This window comes from Emys orbicularis, chromosome 13 (genome assembly GCF_028017835.1).
Source record: "Emys orbicularis isolate rEmyOrb1 chromosome 13, rEmyOrb1.hap1, whole genome shotgun sequence".
NCBI classification, from domain to species: Eukaryota; Metazoa; Chordata; order Testudines; family Emydidae; genus Emys; species Emys orbicularis.
This window is the reverse complement of record NC_088695.1, coordinates 50,343,675-50,359,466: the sequence shown is the minus strand read 5'-3', so window position 1 is coordinate 50,359,466 and position 15,792 is coordinate 50,343,675. Positions and strand designations below refer to the sequence as shown.

Here is a 15,792-nt window from a genome sequence, read left to right as displayed (position 1 = left end):
AGGGGCTCTGGGCAGCTCCCTGCGGGCTGTGCTCTGCCCCACGTCAGTGTCCGGTGTGTTGGAGGGGCTCTGGGCAGCTCCCTGTGGTCTGTGCCCCACGTCAGTGGTTTTGGTTCTTTGATTTTAGTGAAGTATCAAATCTGAATACCTTCTTGCCCCTGTGTTCAGGGAATCCCCCGTTTATGCTAAAGGGGGCACTCCCCCACTCACCCCAGCACCAGTCAGCTTCTTGTGTTTATGGATTGTCCCAGTGTGAGTCAGGCCCCCCAACCCCTCACTTGATTTTTTTTTTTTCTCTCTCTCTCTCATATATAGCGTTTCAGAGTGTGACAGTTCTTGTTTTCGAGGTGCTTGTTCATTTGGTTTCCTGCTGTGAAGGGTGTTGTGTTTTCTTTCTCTGGTACCTTTTTGACGCAGCGGGTGGGGTTTTTGCTCCTGGCCTGGCTGCAAAGCGAACCCGTGAAGTGTATCCACCCTCGCATGGCTGGGTGTAGGCGTGGCTGTCCCACCCAGGGCGTGCACAGGGACTTGTGTATGTTGTGGTGAATTGTGTAAAGTGATCTCTTGGCTTAGGCAACGTGATGGATATTTCCCTTTAGGGAGAGGAAGAGGCAGACTGCAGTGTGCAGGCAAGAGCTCGGACTGCTCTGTGAGGGTTCATGCAGGTGGGGAAGGGCACGCAGAGCACTCTCCCCTTGGGTCGGCTGGTGTGTGTGTGTGAGATCCTGGATGGTCACCACCATCCCTGGGTCTCTGGTATGAAATGCATGGGGGGGGGGGGATTTGTGAAGAGCTGGGGGTGGCATATCTCTTCCAACCTTTTATGAGCAGAGTCCCCCCCCTTGCCCTCCCCCCCACCACACCCCTAGTGGCCAGAGGGTAATGGCTAGATGGGGGCTGTGTCCTGTCCTTTCACCAGCCCACAGGGAGGACATCGCTGGGAGGGGACTGCTCCTTTTGCTTGCAGGCGCCTTCCTGAATGAAGCTCCGTGCTTCAAGCTGTGGTTTTTCTGGCAGGAACAAACACTAACGCTCTCACCTCAGAGGAAGGTTCCCTTCCTGCCAGGGTACACTGCTGCCTCCCACCATAGTAAAGAGAAGGGTGGGGACCTGTGAGTACACTGACTCCCCTCCCCACTCAGATATGAGGAGGTAGTGCTGGGCCCCTTTCAGCTGCAGGGCTGGCAGGTGCTAAGGGGCAGCCTGGCTGGGGCAATACTCTCTCTGCTCAGTAGCTGGCTTTGCTCCCTTTGGAAGTAGGAGCAATCAGGTTGGGTGCATGAGTGAGCTTTGGATGCTTGTGTATGATACCTCTGGGTACAGCCTGTGTGAATGATTCTGCAGCCCTGGTTCCTCTCTGGGGCAGCCATGTGAACCGCTCCCTAGTGGAGGGCAGTACTGTGCTGCCATGAATTCCCAGAGTGCAATGGTGGAGCAGTGGGAGTGGAGTCCCTGCCCTATTCCAAGGGGAGAAGGAGCTACCAAACTGCTGAGCCCTGCCTGAAGTGTGACCTCACTGCAGTCTGCCCGGAGTTTATTACACCCTTGGCCAAACTGGAATGTTATTGGAGAAATAACATCCTGAGCACGAAGTGACAGGACGAGGACGCCTTGGCTGCTGACCAGGCTATGCTGCCCTGCAGTGTCAATATTGGCTTGTGTCAAACATGAGGACCGGGCCTGCAAGGCTCAGTTCTGAATCATGTATTTGCTTCTTTTCCGTTTTAAACGGACTCTAAAATGGAAAAAAAAATATTTTATTAAACAGAATCTAATTTGTAAATATAAAAAATGACTAGAAATGGGGGCAAGATCTCTGTGACAGGGGTGTAATAAAATGTTCAGTCCAAGGCTTTTCTATAACAAAGCCAAGTCCAGCTAATAATCAGTATTTATTACTAAATTATTGTCCTTTTTCAATCTGTAGATAGGTATCTGTTGATAATTGTCGGGGATTTGCTGTTGCGGCCCCGTTGGAGGTGTTGTTAATTTATTTCTGTATATAGTGTATGTTTGTTGATATGAGGCTTTCTTTATTTTGTATATGACCAATAAACTTCTTTTAAAGAGACCCATTCCAGAGCATCTTCCCTGGGGATTTGGCGGGCAGCCTTGTGGTAAGGTTTGTTTCAGGCTCTTCTGTTGCTCCATTGGGGGGGCTCTTCTGAACTGAGAGACTCTTCCATTTTGCAGACACTGATTTTCATCCCAGGCCTGGTTTATGCAGCTTTTTTACCAATTTCACTGTTTGGTTAGGTGGTGACTTCTTTACAGGAAATTAAATTGTACAATCCCCTCCTGGGGATGCCATTCTTGATATAAAAGTCCCTTATCTGAGCCTGGGAACTTAAATTCATAGCTCGGCTGGACACTAACATGGCCTTAACGGAGACACTGGTTTGATGACTCACTACAACAATTGGTAACACACCCTACTGCCTGATAACCCTTAGTTGTCCATTTAAAATTAAGTGGTCTCCTACAGCATGTGTGAAGTACTTATGCTTAACAATTTCTCCCATGTTGTATTTAGCTTGGACGATCTGTTTACCTTCTCCAGACCTGAAGAAGAGCTCTGTGAACTTAACAGCTTGTCCTTTCCACCAAGGTCACGCACAATCATCAACCAATAAGATATTACCTTACATACCTCATCTCTCCTTTATAGTGATATTGTTTGTTTCTGTCCACTTATGGGAATAAGCTATGCTGGTATAACTGTGTCCACATTAGAGGGTTGTACAGCTTTAACTGAGTTTCAAACCAATATAGTTAAAACAATACAAAAACTGCATGTAGACAAGACTCCAATGTGTTGAACAGAAGACGCAATCGATTCCAGGTGTATCCCCTGTCATCCTGTGTCTCAGGAGAAAGGTGCAATACTTTGGACTAGAGTGCAAGGGGCACTTACACCTCACTTCATGGACACTGTTGGATGATGAAATGGCTTCTTTATGGAGGAGATGCTGCCCCAGACTAGAACTGAAGTTTGGGGTAGGAGGGAGAACCCAGCCATGTCTTTCCCCAGGTGGAGACGTTCTTTAAAGGGTTTCACAAGCACTGAGTAGAGAGGGATCCATTGGCCTGATGCTGAGACGTGGCTCCATGGAAAAACACATAAACCAGCCTTGGCTGAAATCCCCTCCCTCAGCAGGAGGAAGAGGAGAGAATAAAGTTAGAGGTTGGCAGTGGGGCAGTAAAGGGAGAGAAAACCCTAGAGCACAGGCTCCAAGGTGCAAAGAATCAGAGCCCAGAGGTTCACAGTATCCCCTTGCACACTTCTCATTTTGAACACTGGAGAGCCCCAGTGATGTGATACCTCTGGGGGTTGGGGTGGTAGTGGACACACATCAGTGTGGCGAGGGCAAGCTGGCCAAAGACACCAGGGCAAACTCTACCCAACTTAGAAAGAGCCCATAGAGTCATAAGCCTCTCCACAGAGAAGGCAGGCTTTGGCTCTAAGGCCTCTTCCAAGCTGCAACTACACCATGATGTGCCTGCAACTCGTTGTGTTGCCTTTGGCAGGATAAGAACATAAGGAGGGCATAAGAATGGCCACACTGGATCAAACCAATGATCCCTAGCCAAGTATCTTGTCTTCTGGCAGTGGTTTGTACCAAATACTTCAAAGGGAATGAACGGAAGAGGGCAATTTATCAAGTGATCCATCTACTATAGTACAGTCCCAGCTTCTGACAGTCAGAACATGGGGCTGGATCCCTGCCATGAACAGGGGGAGGGATAGCTCAGTGGTTTGAGCATTGGCCTGCTAAACCCAGGGTTGTGAGTTCAATCCTTGAGGGGGCCACTTAGGGAAGCTGGGGCAAAATCAGTACTTGGTCCTGCTAGCGAAGGCAGGGGGCTGGACTCAATGACCTTTCAGGGTCCCTTCCAGCTCTATGAGGTGTGTGTGTGTATGTATAGATATATATATATAATTTTATTTTTTATTTAACTTATCTAATTCTTTTTTGAACCCTGTTATCCTTTTGGCCTTCACAACATCCCATGGTAATGAGTTCCACAGGTTGACGGTATGTTGTGTGAAGAAATACTTCCTTTTGTTTGTTTTAAATCTACCGCCTATTTAATGTCATTGGGTGACCCTGGTTCTTGTTTTATATGAAGGGGTAAATAGCACTTACTTTCTCCACACTATTCATGAACCTTATATACGTACAGAGAGAGAGAGAGACCTCTATCATATTCCCACCATAGTCATCTCTTTTCCAAGCTGAACAGTACCAGTTTTTTAATCTCTCCTCTCATGGAAACCGTTCCATACCCCTAATCACTTTTTTTGCCTTTCTCTATACTTTTTCCAATTCTAATGTATCTTTTTTTGAGATGGGGTGACCAGAACTGTATGCAGTATTCAAGGTGTGGGTGTACCATGTATTTATATAGTGGCATCATGGTATTTTCTGTCTTATCTATCCTCTTCCTTATGGTTCCTAACATTCTGTTGGCTTTTTTTTGACTACCACTGCATATTAAGCAGATGTTTTCAGACTATGACGCCAAGATCTCTTTCTAATTTAGACTCCATTTTGAATGTATAATTGGGATTGTTTTCCAATATGCATTACTTTGCATTTATCAACAATTAATTTAATCTGCCACTTTGTTGCCCAATTACCCAGTGTAGTGAGACCCCTTTATAACTCTTCACAGATAGCTTTGGACTTGTCTATCTTGTGGAATTTTGTATCTGCAAACTTTGCCACCTCAGTGTTTACCCCTTTCCATATTTATGATTACGGTGAACAGAACTGGTTCCAGTACAGATTTTTGGGGGGACATCATTGTTTACCTCTCTCCACTATGAAAACTGACTATTTATTCTACCCTGTTTCTTATCTTTTAACCAGGTAGTGATCCCTGAGAGGACCTTCCCTCTTATCCCACGACTGCCTACTTTGCTTAAGAGCCTTTGGTGAGGGACCTTGTCAAGGGTTTCTGAAAGTCCAAATACACTATATCCACTGGATCACCCTTGTTCATAGGTTTGTTGACCCCCTCAAAGAATTCTGATAGATTAGTGAGGCATGATTTCCCTTTACAAAAGCTATATTGACTCTTCCCAATTGTATCGTGTTCCTCTGTCTGATCATTCTGCTCTTTGAGATTAGGTTTACCGGCCTGTAATTGCCAGGATTGCCTCTGGAGGCTTTTTAAAGAATTGGCATTACTTTAGCTATCCTCCAGTCATCTGGTACAGAGGCTGATTTAAGTGATAGGTTACATACCACAGTAGTTCTGCAATTTCGTATTTGAGTGATACCATCTGGTCCTGGTGACTTATTACTGTTCAGTGTGTTCCAAACTTCTGTTATTGACGCCTCAATCTGGGACAGTTCCTCAGATTTGTCACCTATAAAGAATGGCTACGGTGTGGGAATCTCCCTCACATCCTCTGCAGTGGAGACTGATGCAAAGAATTCATTTTGTTTCTCTGCAATGGCCTTGTCTTCCTTGGGTGCTCCTTTAGCACCTCAGTCATCTAGTGGCCCCAGCGACTGTTTGGCAGGCTTCCTGCTTCCCATATACTTAAAAAAATGTTGCTGGTTAGTTTGTGTCTTTTGCTAGTTGCTCTTAAAATTCTTTTTCGGACTGCCTTATTTATATTTTTACACTTGACTTGCCAGAGGTTATGCTCCTTTCTATTTTCTTCAGCAGGATTTGACTTCCAATGTTTAAAATGTCTTTTTGAACTCTACCTGCCTGTTTTACGCTGTTTAGCCATGGTGACTTTTTTTTTTTTTTTGGTTGTTTTTGTTAATTTCGGGTATACACTTTGTTTGAGCCTCTATTATGGTGTTTTTAAAAATTCCATGCAGTTTGCAGGCATTTCACTCTCATGACTGTTTGTAACTAGCTGCCTTGTTTTTGTATAGTTCCTCTTTTTGAACTTAAATGGTACTGTGGTGGGTTTCTTTGGTATTTTCCTTCCTACGAAGATGTCAAATTTAATTATGTTGTGGTTCAGCTACATTCACATCTTGGAGTAGATCCTTAGGACTAAATCAAGCATTACCTCTTCCCCTTGTGCGTTCCAGGACAAACTGCTCCAAGAAGCAGTCAATGGTGTCTAGAAATTTTTATTGTCTTTGCATCCCATCCTGAGGGGGACGGGTACCAATTCATATGGGGATAGTTGCAATCTCCCACTATTGTTGGGTTTTCTGTTTTTGTAGCCTCTGTAATCTCTCTGAGCATTTCACAATCCCCATCACCCTCCTGGTCAGGTAGTAACATACTCCTACTGCTATGCCTTTATTTTTCAAGCACAGAACTTCCATTGGTAGAGATTTTACGGTACTGTTTCATTCATTTAAGATTTTTACCACATTTGACTCTCCAGTGTTCCGTTGATTATCATTCCACTAAGTTTCTATGGTGCCTATTATATCAATATCCTCATTTAATACTAGGCGCTCGAGTTCATCCATCTTAGTATTTAGGCTTCTTAAATAAAAATAAGGTATCTCCATTAATTTATTTATTTCCTAGAACTGGAAGGGACCTAGAAAGGTCATCGAGTCTAGCCCCCTGCCTTCACTAGTAGGACCAAGTACTGATTTTGCCCCAGATCCCTAAGTGGCCCCCTCAAGGATTGAGCTCACAACCCTGGGTTTAGCAGGGCAATGCTCAAACCACTGAGCTATCCCTCCCCCGTTCTTGCATTTCTGTACAAGCGCTTCTAAAATTTGTCACTATTTCGTTGTCTGCCTTCATGTGAGATAACTGAATGGGACTCTTTTGTTGGTGTCTCTTCAATTCCTACCTGTACTTTATCAACTTCTGTCCTCTCCTCTTCACAGCTGAGCCCTAGCTCTTGCCATCTACCCCTTCTGATGCTAGCTAATGGTGACCTCTTACAGGGGAAACTGAAGCTCACACTTAGGGTGACCAGATGAGGGAAAGCAAATAGTGGGACACTTGGGGGAGAGGGGGTGCCCGCCGGCGGAGCAAAAAACCGCTGCCGGCGGATATCGGGACAATTTGCGTCCTGACCAAAGATCGGTTGCGACGCGGGCCACACCCTGAAATATCGGCACGGTCCCGCTTTTATCGGGACAGCTGGTCACGCTACTCTCCCTAGGCCACTGTTGGAGGGGTGAGATACTGCGGCTGGAGTGGGCCAGCGTGTCAGGTTACGACCTAGCCTCCCCCAACCCACACCCACGCTTCTCTCTCCTACAGGCGCCCCGGGGTGGGGTAGGTGTTGGGAGTAGCCTCTGAACGGACCGGTGCCCCCTGAACCCCACAGCTGTATCCAGGCCTCTCCTCGAGCCGGGCAGGGTTCTAGGCTGAGGCACTGGCTCCTGCCCATCCCGGCTGAGTGAGGTTCTAGGTCCTGGCCGGGCTCCCGCCTTCAGCGCGGGAACACCCAGCGCCACAGTTCTGAGGTGAGAGGTGGAGGCGCGCTGGGCTGGGGGGGGGGGGCAGGCGTGGGGGGCGCGCGCCGGCTGTCCCGTGTTGTTTGGAGGCCCGGCCCGGCGAAGGACCCCGCTCGCTCCGCGGCCGGCGCTGAGCCCAAGCGCTTCACTGCGCAGGCGCCGTTGGCGCATCGCTCCGCCCCCTGGGCTTTGCTGGCTGGCGGGGCAAAGACACGTGAGAGGCGGGGGCTCTGTCCTGTAACCCAAACTACTCTCTTTACCCGGAAATAGCCGCTCTGGCCCGGAAGTGAACATCATCCTCCCCCCCCCCGCCCGCGACTCTGTAGCCGGAAGCGGAAGTACAAGGTCTGTCTACTCTTGGCTCAGTACCCGGAAGCGGCCGGCATCCTGCGGCCGTCATGGCGGCTGGCGGGAGCCTGAGCCGGACGGAGCGGAAAGCGGCAGCACGAGCCGAGATTCTGCAGCAGGAGGAGCAGCGGGACCGGCGCAGACAGGTACCGCCCCCTCCCCTTTGCCCCGGGTTCCTCGTCGGACTCCGCCGCCGCAGCGCGGTCCTACCCCGCCTCGGTCCCCCTCGGGCGGGCGCGGTGGGTGACCGTGTCTTTGCTCTCCGGGTGCCAGGTGTCCCGGATCCTGAAGAAGCCGGCGGGGGAGCGGAACCCTGAGGAGAGCCTGCTCCTGGGCGAGTGTGAGGATATCGTGCGGGAGCTGGAGCGGCGGCGCAAGAAGCGCGAAGGGCTGCGCAGGAGGCAGGAGGAGGTGGGTGCTCGCCCGTGCTGGGACGTTGAATGCCCCTCGTGCGGACCCCGCTATAATCATTGTTATCCAATGAACCGCTAAGCCACGTGAGCGCATCAGACCTCCGCCCTCCCTTGGATCCCTGTCCACTTGCCCCGCCACTTCAAAGGCATAGTCCTAATCTTCAAAGCTGCTAAGGATCAGGACCCTGCACGTCTCTGGGACCATGAGGATCACACGACCTAGAGCAAAGCATGTGAGAGCTGGAAAATTCTCAGTTGAGAGGAGTCAGGTATGGAATGAAATTCCAGACTAGACTAGTGAGTCTCAGGTCTAACCTTTGGTAAAGGTTTCCACCATAACTAGAATGGCACTTGCAACAAATATTTTTTCCACTAAAAGAATAAAGTCAACAGCAAACAGAGCTTCCTCTAACTAGAAAAGGGAGAAGAGACAGACTCTGGTAAGGACTTCCATGTTGCTTACCTAACTCTTGTTGCATGAGCTCCAATAGCATAATGATGAGTGGCAGTAAAAAAAAAAAAAGGAGGATAGTTTCTGTAATCTATAGAATTAGCCTGACAGGGAAACTCAGAAAATGGATCAAATTCAGCGGAGAATTGTCCTTTTGGGAAAGGACATGTAAGGGTGTCACTGTCTAGGAGATTTCTAACCCACCATCAAGGTTTAATAGTCCATGTCAATTCTTTTCTATTCAGAGAAGAAATTGTTCCTGACTGGCATTGTATGCCAGCTTCCCTCCCCCGCCCCCGCCCCTCCCTAGGATGAGACACTGCAGCTTCCAGGGATGCAGAGTGAGAACCAGGGAGTCAAACTGGTATTTATTTTGCTTTGGTTCAGGTTTGGGTTCAGTTGTATTCTATGTGTTTGGGTTCTTTTCTGGTTCAAGCCATCAAAAAATCCCCAAAAACTTCATTTACTGATTCAAACTAGGTCAAATCAAATTTCAATCTGGTTTAAATTTAAAAAGAGACCTGAAACTGTTTTGATTAACTTTTACATGAATTTTCCTAGTGTTCTTGTGCTGTCAAACAGAATTTATTTTTTTTATGAACAACATGTTTGAACAAACTAAAATAACATCTTGTAAGATTTTCTGTGTTGTATTGGACCTGTGCGGTGAAAGGATTCTGAGGCCTGAGAATGTTCTTTCACCACTCACTTGTATTGCTGGAACTGTAAATTGATTCATCTTGGGCATGACATTTTTATGATGTTTCCAGTAGTTTAATATATGATTTCTTTCTTAATGAGATGTGGCTCATTTGCAAATGAATCAAGAATTGTCCCAATCCTTTTTTGAGCTTTTCTTCATCCAGATATCTCTTTATTTTTGGAGATTTCATGAGCTTTAAGAAGAAGTTGCAGTTCATCATCCAGTCTTTCAATGTCAGACGTGTCTGACATTGATACTATTACATAATTATTTTCTACTTCTGACTGAAACATTTTCGTTTTCATCCACGTTTTGCTTAAATTAAATTTTACCTTGACTTTGTCTTCTTGTGTCAGTAGGAATTGATATCTAGGATCAAGGTATGCACATGAGAAAAAGATATCCTTTTCAAACAATTTTTTTTCTAATTTTTTAATTAAAGCCATTAAGGATTCAGTAAAAAGAGAAGAGACTAGAAGGGAGTTAACCAGCAATTTGTGTAGAGTGACGCACTGCATCTTAGAGAGATTGCTCTAACTTCCTTGTCTTCTCTTTAGGTTTGTGATGAACCGGAGGAATTAAAGAGAAAGGTCATTGAACTGGCTGCAGCTGTCCGAAGTGCGAAACACCTGGTCATCTATACAGGAGCTGGGATCAGCACGGTAGGGTTGAATGGGATGAGTGTTTAAGGCTGCTGGAGCTCCTTCAGCAGTGTTTCTATGCCATAAATTCTAGAGAGATCTTTCTTGGCTAGTGAGTGGATTGCATGAGGCCAGGAAGGTGTGTAAACAAAGTATTAGGAGTCCTAGGATCCTGGATTCAGACTGAGATTGGCCCACGGTTAGGGACTGGACGATGGGCAGGACACCTTCATGTTTTGTGTCTCAGGAAGACACTTGTTAGTCAGAGAGGCTGAGGCTCTGATTGCGTACAAAGATATTTGTCAGAGCCCTTCTGGGATAGTGTCAAGTGCTAGGCAGCAGCCAAGATCACTGTACAAAGAATGTCCTTTTTGATCTGATCAGTAAGGCCACTCCTTCAGATTTCTCTTCAAGACCCACTTCTGTCCTATAGCCAATACGAAATTGGCCAGTTAATGATGGCTAGGTTGAAGGGCAGATAGGTCTAGCAGGCACTTCATAATTTTTAAGTTATAAAGATCTATAAAAATGGTCTGCCTTTGTGGTCCCTTCTGGGAGAAGTGGGTGTTGAAGTCAGGCACATCCCGCCCGTGTATGTCACTTATCACTTTTGATTGTGAATTTTTTGAAGCAGGAACCATATTTTCTTCTCTTTTTCTACAGCCCCTATGGGGGCATGATTCTGACTGAGTTGTCTGGGTGCTACTGTGCTATAGACATTTGTGCTGGAGAATGGCCAGCATAGGCCAGCAAAGATGCCACCATATCTGGAGGAACTATGGAAAGATTCAGGAATTGAGTTCTTTGTGGGGAAATAGGAAATACTGAGTGGGAAAAAGTGGCAGAAATTATATCAATTATGTGAGGGAGGAGAATACTAGGGATCTAATATAAAAATGCAGAAACTGAACGAAGGGGGCAGATGGACAGAATGTTGCCCTGATGATTCTGGATTAATTGTCGGAGTGAGTTAAGCATGGAGTTCAAACAAGTGAGACAGACCTGTATGTGCTTCTGTATGAGAGAGGGATGATGAATTTGTGGGGAATGTAGAAAGTGAGAGTCAGATAAACTAACAAGGCTGGACTGGTGGTGTGGGGAGCATTCTCAGCAGGTCTAATTTTCCTTTTGTTTCTCCTGTAATGCAGGCAGCTTCAATCCCTGACTACAGGGGTCCTAATGGAGTTTGGACGTTACTGCAGAAAGGGAGGAGTATCAGGTAAGCAGATGACATTCCTAAGTTTTTTCCTTCTGCTCTAATGGGGTGACAGTCTTTGCAAACCTCCCAAGAGTATCTTTCTGGGCTGCACAGCAGAAGGCAAAGACTGAATGTGGGATTAACAGCTCCTCTTCTGTTCCTTTTCCTTTCCATTTGCCAGGGCTACAGATCTGAGTGAAGCGGAGCCCACACTCACCCATATGAGCATTGCCTGCTTACACAAGCACAACCTGGTAAGGTCCTAAGCTCACTAGTGCTCTAGTACCTGGATCTGAAGGGAGAGACTGGAAAATCAACAGAGACCAGTTGCTGGGAGTGTTCCTTGGGTTACTGAACATAGTTACTGTTACTTACGGAAGGTGGCCAGATGTCCACATGAAAACAGCAGGGTTTGTGCTCCTGTAAAAACCTAGTGTCTTATTAGTGTAACCGGGGTGAAAGTAATATAAAATTCTTACTGGTACGGGGGCCCGAAGGGGCGGGGCCTCGGGTGGAAGGGGCGGGGCTGGAGGGGGTCAGCCTCCCCCAGCCAGCCCATTTGCACTGCATGGCCCACGCTGCCTGGGGCTCTGGTGGTGATTTAAAAGGGCCCGAGGCTTCGGCCGCTGCCCTGGTAGCGGCAATGGCCTGGAGCCCCGATAGTGGTGGCGGCCTGGAGCCCTGGGCTTCTTTAAATTGCTGGTCCTGGGGCAGTTGGCCCTTTTGCCCCCCACTCCGTTGGCCCGGGGTGGGACAATTATGCGCTTTAATGTCGTTGCCCCTCTCTCCCCCCACCCCCCTCCACATCACTGCTGCTGACTGGGGGTGGGGTGGGGCAGCAACATTAAAGCGCTGCCGTGGCAAAGGACCCTCTGGCAGTGCTTTAGTGTCGCTGCATACGGGCCGGTACCACACTGTACCAGCCCACTTTCACCCCTGGATGTAACTCCCACCCTTTGCAGCAGCATCTTTTCCATAGCGCGCTCTCTCTCTCACACACACACACGCACGCGCGCACACACACACCCCCTTCTGTTACTGCGGATGGGTGAGGGTCCCTGTTATAAAACTCCTAGCAGAGCGATAGTGATAGCTCCTAGCAGAGCTTTATTTAGCAGTGGGAGCCCTTTAACTTCTGTCATAAGTGTGTGCTGGTTTCTGTGTCTTCTCAGTCATTTCTTTCCCACCCTGCTTGGACTCTGCCAACTGTGCTCAGATTCTGGGGTTGTACTGAGATCAGTCTGTTTGCCTCATTGGTGAACGCTTTCAGAGTTTCCTGCCATGTCAGCTCTGCTTCCTTCCTTCCAAGGTACAGCATGTGGTGTCTCAGAACTGTGATGGGCTCCACCTACGGAGTGGGTTACCCCAAGCAGCAATATCTGAGCTTCATGGAAACATGTACATAGAGGTGAGTAGCCAGGGCACAGACTTGCTATTCTGTGGGCTCAAGTGGGTTGTAGGTTGTAGGCTGCTGGCCTGTCTCCCCAGTCCACGAAGGATTAAACTCCGCACCTGGAGTCTGTTCAGGCCCTTTCTTCAGGGCACAATGTATTGGTTGCACTGACAGTCTTTAGAAAAACCCTAAATGAAACAGTTTAGCATAAATCCAGCAGCTCTTCCTCAGTCCTCCTATAGACAATCTGCCTAGGCATACCCCTGCCACAGGAACTACCCTACTTCCTGTAGCTCCCACCTAGAAAGCGAGCTCTTTCAGCCTTATAGGAATCAAGTGCTCATCAGGCAGTCACCTGACCCCCCCTTACCTGCTGGGTCTGAATTCCCTACCAGGGCGAAACACCTATTGTTAAAGGGGCTCGGCCTCAAACCAAGGCTAACCGATGCAAGGCCCCTGGCAAACCTCCCTGTTACATAACTGTATTTCCTTGCTTCCTTCCTGCACAAGGTCTGTACTTCCTGCACACCCAATAGAGAATATGTGCGAGTGTTTGATGTGACGGAGCGCACAGCCCTGCACAGACATCATACGGGCAGGATGTGCCATAAGTGTGGGACACAGCTGAGAGACACAATCGTCCATTTTGGGGAGAAAGGGACCTTGAGGGAACCTCTGAACTGGGAAGCAGCAACAGAGGCTGCGAGCAAAGCAGATGTGATTCTGTGTCTGGGTTCCAGCTTAAAGGTAACTAGACGCTCAGTGAAGATTGTTAGCAGCATTCTCCTTTGGTGATGCACCCTGGCGCGGAGCAGTCTCCTCCCAAAGACCATGGTGTCAGGCCTCGCCCACCACATGTGATAAATCCTGGTGCCGGGTAGTCTCTCTTCTGACTCCTCCCTCATCCCCTTCCTGGTAATAAATTCCACCTGCTCTCACAGATATATTCTAGCATTCACATCTGTCTTTGGCTATACTGACAGTCTCTATTTTATGCCAGGTTTTGAAAAAGTATCCACATCTTTGGTGCATGAGCAAACCCCCCAGTCGCCGTCCAAAACTCTACATTGTGAACCTGCAGGTGAGATGTTAAAAAATGGGAAAAGCCTCATAAGAAATGATTCTGCGCCTACATCCTGCTGTACAGGGGAAGCTGGAATTCATACCCACAAAGAGTCTGGGAGCTAGACAGTGAATTTGAGCAGGGGAGAGACTGGGACATGGGTCCCCTGCCACAATACAAGGCTGTTAGGTCTGGATAGGGTGCTGTGCAGGGATCATATAAGGGTTGCTCATTCAACCTGTCTGGATTTTTATCTTCACTTCCTTGGCCCCCCACAGTGGACTCCAAAGGATGATCTTGCTGCCTTGAAACTACATGGGAAATGTGATGATGTTATGAGATTACTGATGGAAGAACTTGGTCTGGAGATCCCATGCTATGACAGGTATAGAGCCTCAGGCCTGGTGGCTGCCTCATGTTTACTGACAATAATATTCATCTATTTTATAGAGAACTCACCCCCCCCCCCTTCACTTCCCTCCTACAAAGCAAGTCACTTCTGCCATCCTCGTTTTATAAATGGGGAAACTAAGGCACAGGGAAGGGAAGTGATTTGCTGGCACGGGGATTATAATACGGAAGTTCCAAATTCCCAGGCCTTTGCTGAGACTGCACCCTCCTGTGCCTGTTTACTACAGAACATTCCTCTGCCTGTTCAGCAATATATTTTAATATTTGTAGTTTAATAGTGATTTTCATCGGTGTAGATATGGACCTAGAAGGCACTGTCAACAACTCCTGGCAGAGGTGGGGCAGTGAGATGTTTGCAATGGCAGAGCAGTCCAAAAGCGTGCCTTCCAGGGGAGGGCACAAGAGGTGATTTTAGTCACATAACTGCTTCTCTGGACTGAGTGAATAGTAGCTGCTCACTGGCTACATCCAGGATGGAGGAGTGTAATTTTCAGCAGTGGGTTCAGTTCCTCTCTGTGGTAGTGCTGAATTCCTCAGCAGCAGGCCGAGGGGCCTTTCTTACACATCTGTCTTGTTTTGGTAGAACAAAGGATCCTATCTTCTCTCTGGCTATTCCCCTTAGCCCTGATGAAGAAGGCAGTCATAGTCGGAGACCCGTGGCACCACCATGGAGCCTGGAGGAGGCGCAGATGCAAGAGCAGCAGCAAGAGCCAGCTTCTCAGCTCAGCCTCTCTCTCTCAGGTGGCTGGTTTGGCAGGGGTTGTGCAAAAGGCTCCAAGAGGAAAAAAGTAAATTGACTTTGTAAATTGCCATTTGAACACTATATTTTTATGGAAATACATCAGCTGGTGCCCTTCAGGATGGCTTTTCCCTACTGCCATGGACTCCACACAGACTCTGCTGGTCTGAGGTGGGGGCAACTGGAAAAAACTGCAGGAGCCATACCGTATTTTCATGCAACTATTTATGATGCGAAGACAAAGCTCAGAGGACAGCTGGGTATTGGGCAAGGGGGCTTGCAGTCTGAACCCTTCCCCTTAACCTCAGCACTTGCACTCTGCTCTCTAGCAGCACTGGCAGGCTGGTGCACCTGCCCTTTCCCCGCCTTGCGGGGTTCTTTTTGCTAAGTAAAGAAAGCCTGGACTCTCCTGCGGTTCTGTGACTGGCTGGTGGCGGTGACCCTGGGCTGGGTGCGGGAGCCCGATTGTGTTCTGCCGGGGGGAGGGAGGGAGGGATTCCGGCTGGGGGCATGTGGCCGCGGCCTTGGCATTACAGCCCCTCGGGCAGGGCCGGCTCCCTCCGCCCCGCCCCGGGGAGGGAGGGGCGAGACCGGCTGGGGTTGTTGTCACGTGATCTTTCCATGATGGCGGCGCCCTGGGCCGGCCTATCCCCGCCCCCGGTCAGGTGACTGAGGCGGCTCCGGCCGGTGACGGCTCCGGGGCGGGGGTCCAGGGCTTGTCCGAGATGCTGCGGAACGGAGCGGCCGAGGCTTCCCCCAGCCCCGCGGGGGGCAGCGCCGCCGCCCACCAGCCCGTCCGCGTGTGGTGCGATGGATGGTGAGCGAGGCCCCGTTACCTGGGAGACGGCGCCGCGGCCCGGGCTCCCTCTGCCTCCCCGGGGCTGCCCAGCGGCCTGGCGGTCCTGAGGGCCCGGGCCCGGCTTCTCAGCCCCTTCAGAAGCTGGAGCTCGGGGCACTCCACGCGAGCCCGGGGGCGGGGGTGTCTGTGAGACAGGCTGGGGAGAAGCGACCCGCACTGTGGCGAGG

The 15,792-nt window shown here is 48.9% G+C and overlaps 1 protein-coding gene across 1 annotated transcript; it reads left to right on the top strand.

Moving 5' to 3' along the window:
* The first annotated feature begins 7,804 nt into the window (after positions 1-7,804).
* Positions 7,805-15,167, top strand: SIRT7 (sirtuin 7). The gene is made up of 10 exons (XM_065415808.1): positions 7,805-7,900; positions 8,028-8,165; positions 9,879-9,983; positions 11,111-11,181; positions 11,342-11,414; positions 12,470-12,568; positions 13,064-13,300; positions 13,554-13,634; positions 13,895-14,001; positions 14,611-15,167. Exons 1-10 carry the CDS (start codon positions 7,805-7,807, stop codon positions 14,822-14,824), a joined length of 1,221 nt encoding a protein of 406 aa, XP_065271880.1. The 3' UTR covers positions 14,825-15,167.
* Positions 15,168-15,792: the final 625 nt, after the last annotated feature.